Genomic DNA, 9,433 nt, shown 5'->3' with positions numbered 1-9,433 from the left:
TCCTGTTGCCTCAAGACTAGACTGTTTCTGTTCAGCAATTTTAAAAGAATATTTTGTAGCAGGGGCTTTGGACTAAACAATTTGAAATAAATGCTGGCTTTGCAACTCATTTTATATACTTCAAGCATTCTTAAATTCTCAGTCTCAGTATTCTCATTTGTGAAATGGAGAGACTAATTATCTAATTTAATAAGAGGGTATATAATATGCTTTGCAGAGAAGCTTGGTATAAGATGAGGATGTAATTGTTCCTGCCTTCCTGGAATATATCCTGATATATCATTGTGTGTTCTTGTTTTGGCACTAGTAGATTCAGTTTGCTACTTTTCATTTAAAATGGCTTCTTCTATAATCACAAGAGAACAAGGATGTTTCAGTATCGGAAATTGAACAACACATTAAAGCAGACAATTATGGGGCACCTGGGTGGCTCAGTCTGTTAAGATGCTGGCTCTTGGTTTTGGCTCAGGTCATGATATCAGAATTGAGGAACTGAGCCCCGGATCGAGCTCTGTTCTTAGTGGGGAGTCTGCTTGGGACTGTCTCTCTCCCTCTCCTTCTGCCCCTCCCCCAACTCATGTGTGTGCTCTCTCTCTCTCTCAAATAAATAAATCTTTTTTTTAAAAAAGAAGACAATGGGTGCTGAGAAAGCACTTAATAGGATTGATCAAATAAGCTTATTAAAAATCAATAAAATTTGGAATCAATAAATCAATAAAATTGGAATACACATATATTATTTAAATATTAAAAGTTTACCCAAAGATCAAGCAGCCAACCATTGTTCTAACAGGTGAAACATTAATGCCACTTCTGTAAAAATAAAAAACAAGATTTGAATGTTCATTTTCACTCTTAATCTTTCATAATGGGTTGGGGATTTCATAAATTAAATAAAGTAAAATGGAATAAGTTGTGTGAATAGTAGGGAAACATTACCAATCACCCATTTTTACTTATATATGCTAAATACAAATAAAATCCAGAAATAAAATCTATAATTTACATGATAATTTGGTAAAATAGATATTAGTGCAAGATTAAAATGTTATTTCTCAATCTAGCAGTATGTGTGTGGAAATAGAAATAGGGAAATACTTTATTTATAAAAGCAGCAAAATACATTTTAAAACTATAGAAATAAATTTAATGCAAATAATTTTATTGAAAAATTTTAAAAAGGTGTTAATAAGTGAAACATCTATCATATATTCTTGGATGTGAATGCTTATCATCATAAATGTTGATTCTCTTACATTTAATCTGTACAAATAATGTAGTTCTTGTTAGGATTCCAAAGCTCGTGTTTGTTTTATGAGAGGGAGATCACTTTATGCCATATTAACTAAGTCAGACTATGAGGCTACACTAATAGATCAGAGATATGTGATTATATACATGACACATATATATAAAATCCATGAAAAGGTCTGTAAAACAATGTACACACACATGTAGAGTGCCATCGAATGTTTCTGTCTTCTCATTTCTCTGCTGTGTAGCTGTTTAACTCCTCCAGTTTCCTCAGTTCCTGGGGTATAGACGTGGTGGGGAAATTAACAAAAACAGAACAACAACAGACGCATACTTGGAAGGTTGTGACAACACCTAGATCCTGGCCTCTCTATGCCATGGATCAGTAACTGTGGGTAGACCACTGCCATTCTCTGGAGCTTGTAAGCTTTCCTTAATACACACATGCACACTTGCAAGGACAGGCATCCATGTATATGTGCTTATGTGTGCCTGAGTGACCATTTCATGCATGGTGAACTGAGTTCTTATCATGAAAGCCTTTGTACCAGGTAGCCTTGAGCTACCAAATGTGGAGGGCATCCTCCTCATTGAGCACAACCCACCTTCTTGGGCTGTAACCTCTTGAGTATTCTCTCTCTAATCTCCTTCATCTTGACGCTATAGAGAATAGGGTTTATCAGTGGAGGAAGCAGGAAGTGGACATAGGAGAGAAGAGTATGGGCAGGCTGAGGTACTGGCACCCTGAGACGGTCAGTGAGGGACAGGAGGATCATGGGCATGTAGAAGAGGAGCACAGCAGAGAGGTGGGCAGCACAGGTTTGACCAGCCTTCCAGCGCTCCTCGCTCGATCCCAAACCTTGCAACACCCTGCCAGTGAGGCCATAGGAGAAGAAAATAAGCAGGGGGTCCAATCCCATGGCTGACAGAACCACAAAGAGGCTGTAGACTGCACTCCAAGATCCCGGGCAGGCCAAATGGGCTATATCTGGGTGCAAGCAGTAAGAATGGGTCAGAATCTGTGGGTGGCAGTAGGACATGTGGGCCAGGAGGAATGGCAGGGGTAGGTGGAGACCCAGACATCGGAAAGCGATAGCCAGGCCAATCTTGCTAATGACATCATTGGTGAGGAGCGTTGGGTAGTGGAGAGGGCGGCAGATGGCTAGTGCTCGATCTAAGGCCATGGCGAGCAAAACAGAGGACTCCATGACAGAAAAGACGTGGACAAAAAACATCTGTAGGAGGCAAGCTGAGGCAGGGACAGCATGAACACCAGCAAAGGCCAGACCCAGCAGGGTGGGCATCAGGGCTGTGGCCAAGCCAACATCAGACACACTCAGCAGGAAGAGGAAGAAGTACATTGGGCGGTGCAAGGTGGGATCCAGGGCAATGACGCAGAGGATAGTACCATTTCCCAGGGCAGAAAGAAGGTAGATGGTGATGAGTGGTATTGTCCACCAGGAGGGTACAGCTGACAGACCTGGCATGCCCACCAACAAGAAGGTGGGGGCCATTGAAGTGTTACTGGGGGCTGCCTGGTTGGGGAATGTTGACATAGTTCTGGATCCCACTTTGAATTCTGGAACCTGAAAACTGATTGGAAAGATTTACTTAGTATTTTGACACATTTGCATGATGCAATCTAAAACAACCTGCCTCCTCCTTCCCCAGCCCCCAGCACACACGCTTACACATTCCCTTCCCTGAATACACATACATTCTAATATCTATGCCATACTCATCTCTTGTCTTGGCAGTTTTTCTAAAGCTGTCTTTAAATCTGTTTCTCTCCCTAAATCGTTGCCCCACTTTCCTTTAACCCTGCCTTTTCTTGTAGCTTTTTCCTAACTAATGTCCCGCCATCAATGGTAAACACCTGCGAGGGGGTCTGTACTCCTATAAATATCTTTTCTGCTCCCCTCAACCCCAGACATTCTGACCTCATGCTGCCTTAACACACTCACATTTCAGTGAACTTTAAGTGCTCTCATCAAAGTCACCAGTTACCCCTTTAGTACTAAATCAAGGGGCACTCATATTTCCTAAATTAATGTATTTTCTCACTGAGCTTTGGCTGTTATAAATCCAGTTTCTCCTTTTCTTTTTAATTCTACCTCTCAGAAGTTAACTGCTCAGTTCATCTTGCTGTGTCCTGTCCAAGGTATATCTTGGCATTTTTGAGGGATCTTTATTTGGGTCTTTTCTTTTTCTTCAGTGGTCTTATCTACTCTCATGACTTTAGCTAAACTCTGTAAATTGATGAATCACAAATATATCCCCCTAGATCATTCTATGTTCATCTCATCCTGGAAATCTCTACCCTTATGTCCCATTTATCTTTATTTTATTTTATTTTATTATTTTATTTATTTAATTTAATTTATTTGAGAGAGTGAGAGAGAGAGCACGAGCTGGGGAAGGAGCAGAGGGAAAGGGAGAGGACGAAGGAGAGGGAGAAGCAGACTCCCTGCTGAGCAGGGAGCCTGAAGTGGGGCTCCATCCCAGGACCCTGGGATCATGTTCTGAGCCAAAGGCAGATGCTTAACCAACTGAGCCACCCAGGTGCTCCTGTCCCATTTATTTTAAACTCAAATAATTCAAAACAGGTCTTCACAAAAGCTTCTTAAAACCTCTTCCAGTTTCCTCAATTAGTAGGAGACAGTGTTAGGGAAATTACAACAATGACAAAAGAAAAAAAGAAAAAAGGGAACATATCTTGATTCTCAAAGTCAGTTGGTGATATCACCACTCACCAATTTCCCAAAATAAAAGCTCCACAATTAACCTCATTTCACATATAATGTCCAAATATTTTTCCTAATTTCAACAAGAAGGACTGAACACACACTATAGTCTTATCTCCTTCCCTCAGTCAAATGCCCAAAAAAGTTAGAACTGAAATTCCAGACAAAAGGACCATGAAATTGTGATATGGGGAAAAGAAAAACAAAAAAATGCTAAGTTATGTTCTTAGGGGAATAATATGGATGTAAATTAACTCTAAATATTTATTATGAAATTCTAAATGTATATATCCTAAAAATATGAAGTTAAATATTTTAAAATTAAGTGTAAAACTTTCAAACTATAAAGGAAAATAAATGAAATAAAGATCTTAATCAATCTAACAGAAAACATTAAAAAAGGAATGAATAGAGGTGCCTGGGTGGCTTAGTCAGTTAAGCATCTGACTCTTGGTTTTTGGCTCGGGTCACTATCTCAGGGTCATGAGATCGAGCCCCTTGTAGGCTCTGTGCTGGGCATGGAGCCTGCTTAAGATTCTCTCTCTCCCTCTCCCTCTGCCCCTCCCCCCCCTTAAAAAAATGGAATGAGTAGGAACAAGATATTCATTTGTAGCGTGATTGAGTGAGGGGGTTGAAAAATCCTCTCCCGAAAAGCAACTGCAAAACTGGTAAAACTGTCAACACCATTTTAACAGCCTGGAAATCCATCAAAAACATAAGACCATTCCTGAAAACTACAGAACTTTGGGAAATGACTCCCATGTTGTTGACATTCTGGCCTGGGGCTGCCCTCATTTCCCCCACTGCCTCCAGTCCTGTCGGCAGTGGTAAAACAGGGAGTGCGGACAGCTTTGTTCCAGGGGCCTGAGCTGGCTTCTTTGATCTGGAGCTTGTCGGTTAGTGTGACGATGCTGGTGGCAGGCCTGTAGGAAGGGCCTGAGGCTCTACTACCTTGAGGTTGTGGCCTTCTCTGGGGTGAGCCATGGATCAGCGGACTGGCTGGGTATTTCAAAGGGAATTCTGGCAAAGTGGCAGACGGATTTCCAACCGTAGCAATGGTTACAAAGTAAAAGGACTAAACGCTCCTCACAAAAAGTAGACACTGTTAGACAGAATAAAAAAAGCAAGGGATAACTATATTCTGTACACAGGAGTCATATTGTAGATGACAAGATATATAAGTTGAAAGTAAAAAGATGAAAAAACATATACCACACAAACAACAACTATAAGATAGCTAGAGTGGCTATACCAGCATCAGATGAAAAAGGGCTCAAGACAGGAAATAGTATGAGACAAAGATATTTCATAATGTTGGAAAGATGGACATTCATAAATGCATACACAGTAACACTAGATGCCTAAAATACATGCAAACAAAACCGAAAAAATTGAAAGAAGAAATAAATGATTCAATAGTAACAGTTGGAGATTTCGATATCCCATTCTCATTAACTGGACAATTAGACAGAAAATCGGCAAAGAAACAGAAATCTTGAACAACATTATGAATCAAAAATGACATTTATAGAATACACAACATTGTGTATAATAGACTATAGTCTGGGTGACAAAATAAGCCTCAGTAAACTTTTAAACAGTAAATCATACAAAGGATGTTTCTGGGTACAGTGGAACTAAATTAGAGTATATTATATATACTATATATATATATATACATATATACATACATATATATACTATAATAGTAAGAAATCTGGACTTTAAGCAACATGCTTTTAAATAATCATTGGTTAAAGAAGAAATAGCCAGGGCAATTAAAAACTATTTTGAATTACATAAAAAAGAAAAGAGAACATACCAAAACTATGGTGTACAGTTAGAGCAGTGCTTTGAGAGAGATTTATAAGTTAGTATGTCTAGATCAGAAAAGAAGTTTTCAAATCAATAACCTGAGCTTCTGCCTTAAGTAGTTGTAACACAAAGAACAATCAAAACCCAAAGCAGGTACAGGTGAAGTAATTAGAGTAAAGATCAACAAAATGGAAAATTGAAAACAACAGAGAAAATCAATAAAACCAAAATTTGTTCTTTGAATAGAACAAAATTGAAAACTCTTAGTAAGCCTTACAAAGAAAATAAGAGAAAAGACATAAATTATCAAGGTCAGGAATAAAATAAGGAACATCACAGCTGACCTTACGGAAATCAAAATGATAATAAGGGTATACTATAAACAACTATATGCCAACAAATAGATTAAGTGAAAAAAATTCCTAGGAAGACATAAATTACCGAACTGACTTAAGAATAAATAAGAACCCTGAACAGACCTATAACAGATAAAGAAATTCAATTAATAATTTAAAATTTTTCTACAAAGAAACCCCAGGCTCAGGTGGCTTCATTGGTGAATCACATAAAAAATCAGCATAAGAACTAATACTAAATGTTTCTCAAGGTTTGGGTTTTTTTTTTTTTTTTAAATAGGGGAGAGTTTTTTAAAATCCAACTCATTCTAGTCCCCATGGTGGGATTAGTGATTTTATAAGGAGATGAAGGACCAGAGAGCTCTCTCTGCCAGATGAGGATAGAGTAAGAAATTGTCCTTCTGCTAGATAGGAAAAGGGTTCTGACCAGGAATAAATTAGCTGGAATCTAAAATTTGGACGCCCCAGCCTTCAGGCTCTGAGTAATAAATTTATCTTGTTAAAAGTATATATATATACATAAAAAATCCAACTCATGCTAGGAGGATAGTGGGACCTTGATTCTAAAGCTAGACAAGGACATCACAGAAAACTACAGACAAATAGCTCTGAAGTATTAACATAATAGCAAATCAAATTCAGCAACATGTAAAAAGAATTATATACTTTGATTAAGTGAGATTTATCCCATAAGGGCAATGTTGGTTTTACATTTCAAAATCAGTTGCTATAATATGCCATATTAATGGAATAAAGACCCAAAACTTCATAGTTATCTCAGTAGACACAGAAAAAGAATTCATCAAAATCCTATAATCATTCATGATAAAAATTCTTCACAAAATAGAAATAGAAAGGAACTCCTCAATCTGATAAAGGGCATCTGTGAATAAACCTACAGCTAACATCATACTTGACTGTAAGCTTTAGAATGAGGAAAAGTTATCTGCTTTTGTCACTTCTATTCAACATTGTACTGAAGATTCTAGGTAATGCATGAAAGAAAACAAATTAAAACGTCCACTTTGGTAAGGAAGTTATAAAATGATTGTTAATCATGATGGCATGAAACTATATGTAGAAAATTCCAAGGAATCCATCAACAAATTACTAAAACTAATCAATGAGTTTCACAAGGCCACTGGATACAAAGTCAAGATACAAATATCAATTGTATGTTTATAAATATCAGTGAACCATCTGAGAATAAAATTAAGAAAATAATTTTATTCACAGTAGCATCAAAAATTTTAAAATAGATAAGGGAAAGAATGGAACAGAGTGTCCCAGAATGGGACAACATTTGCAACTTACACTACTGAAAAAGTTTAAAATTGGAATATTTAAGGAACGACAAATAAATAAAACAGAGATGGGCAATCTGATGTAAAATCTAGCAAAATATGAGGTGTGATTTTATATAAGAATATATATATATATGGTGCCTGAGTGGCTCAGTCAGTTAAGCGTCTGCCTTCAGCTCAGGTCATGATTCCAGGGTCCTGGGATCCAGTCCCTTGACGGCAAGGGAATACATATTTACAAAATGACGAAACATTTTTTACCTGTCATGTGGGATAAAATCATAAAATTTAATAAAATCATATGCTGGAAAAGATATTAAAACTGCTCTTAATCAAGGCTGTCAGTTATAAAATTTTGTAGCTCTTTTGGGAGCAATTTGGTACATTTCATCAAAATAAGAAATACTTGGCAATTCTAGTTCTTGATCTATCTATCAGAAAAACCCATATGCATGAAGAGGCATAAAATATTTTTGTTTGCAAGAGGAGAACATAAGTAGAATAGAGTTCTTCATAATTCTCATATTAATTCTGATAACTGATTAATCAGTGTGTGACCACCTTTTCTCAAACAGGCTCTGGGATAGATTATTTACCCTCTCCTATCACATCAGCACATTCTCTAATATAGTCCTTATCATTCTCAATTATTAATATTTCTGTGCCTCCCTCAATGGAATGAATAAAGAGATGATTATTTTATTCATTGTTGTGAATCTAGTTCTTGGTTTATATTAAACTTCACATAAATATGCTTCATAAACATTTTATACATTTTTTTTTACACATTTTACACATTTGCAATTCTTTTTCTCTAAATTTTCTCCTGGATTTGATCCTTCTTTCTGAAATGCCCACTGAGTTTTATTATTCCATAAACTGTCACCTTTCTCAAAATCTTCCCATCCACCCCTCATGTACGTACACCTCATATAAGTTTCTCCAAAATGTTATTCTTTTCTAGTGGAGTCCTTTCTTCTCAACGTATTTCTAGTCCTCACCCTCTTGGAGTCTATGCCTCTGCCTGAAGTGACCCCTAGATGGAGTTAGGCTTGCAGTGCGGAGCACAGAGGCTCCTGCTGAATCTTACACATTTCACAGAACATTCCTGCTCATTAAAAGCAGGCCAGGTAGTGGATAGAATTGATAGAAGGCAAAGCAGAAAGAGGTTTGGGATAGATGCCTGTTGAAAAAAGCCTCTGAGGCTTTTGTGGGAATATTTAAAGCTCCACATGGGACCTTCAAATTTGACAGGTTCACTCCTTCCCAGAATTTTGAAAGCACTCTCATATATACCTAACTAGCATACAAGAAGCACATGTACCTCCTGCCATTTATACTATTCGAACACAAAAAGGTACTCACATTTTGTAGTCGATGTGTATTCCCACACATAGCACAAACATATATGCATGCACTCACACACATGCACACACACACAAACGCACGCTTATCCACTTTGATACGCAGAAACACTCATGTATAGAAGGTTTATGTTCATGGACAGAAATATTTTTGAGGCAGATGCATATCAAATTAACAGGTGTTCAAACAAAAATATAACTTACACATACATTCAAGGGTGCAGAAATATGCAGATGCTCATTCCCGAAGATAGAAGCCCTTCTGAATACCTACCGATAGAAATGCACGTCTAAGTGAAAAGGCACGTGGAAGCAAAATGGTTGTAGGTCATGTATCTTACCATCTATGCACTCACCTCCACAAATTGTGAATGCCCAACGCTCTTAATCTTTTGCCACCTCACACAATCACAGACAGGTAAATTTAAAGGTTCAGTCATTCTCCAAAACACACATATTCAGCTAATGAGTAACCTTTATCTCCTCACATACACACATGTTCATCAGATGTTCACAAACCTCCCCTCAATATGCAGCCACATGCGTACATCAATATATTTCAGAAATGCAGGGGATCATAAACATACATCTTGAGT

General features: G+C 37.5%; 1 protein-coding gene across 1 annotated transcript; it reads right to left on the bottom strand.

Moving 5' to 3' along the window:
• Window positions 1–1,423: 1,423 nt before the first annotated feature.
• On the bottom strand, window positions 1,424–3,106 carry OR51S1 (olfactory receptor family 51 subfamily S member 1). The gene has a single exon (XM_006732242.2). The coding sequence runs from the start codon at window positions 2,808–2,810 to the stop codon at window positions 1,842–1,844; it is 969 nt and encodes a 322-aa protein (XP_006732305.2). The 5' UTR covers window positions 2,811–3,106; the 3' UTR covers window positions 1,424–1,841.
• Between the last annotated feature and the right edge of the window lie 6,327 nt (window positions 3,107–9,433).

The sequence above is a fragment of the Leptonychotes weddellii genome, chromosome 11, assembly GCF_054177405.1.
Source record: "Leptonychotes weddellii isolate Sample4059 chromosome 11, ASM5417740v2, whole genome shotgun sequence".
NCBI classification, from domain to species: Eukaryota; Metazoa; Chordata; class Mammalia; order Carnivora; family Phocidae; genus Leptonychotes; species Leptonychotes weddellii.
Note: the sequence above shows the minus strand (reverse complement) of the source record. Positions and strands in the feature narration are given on the sequence as shown.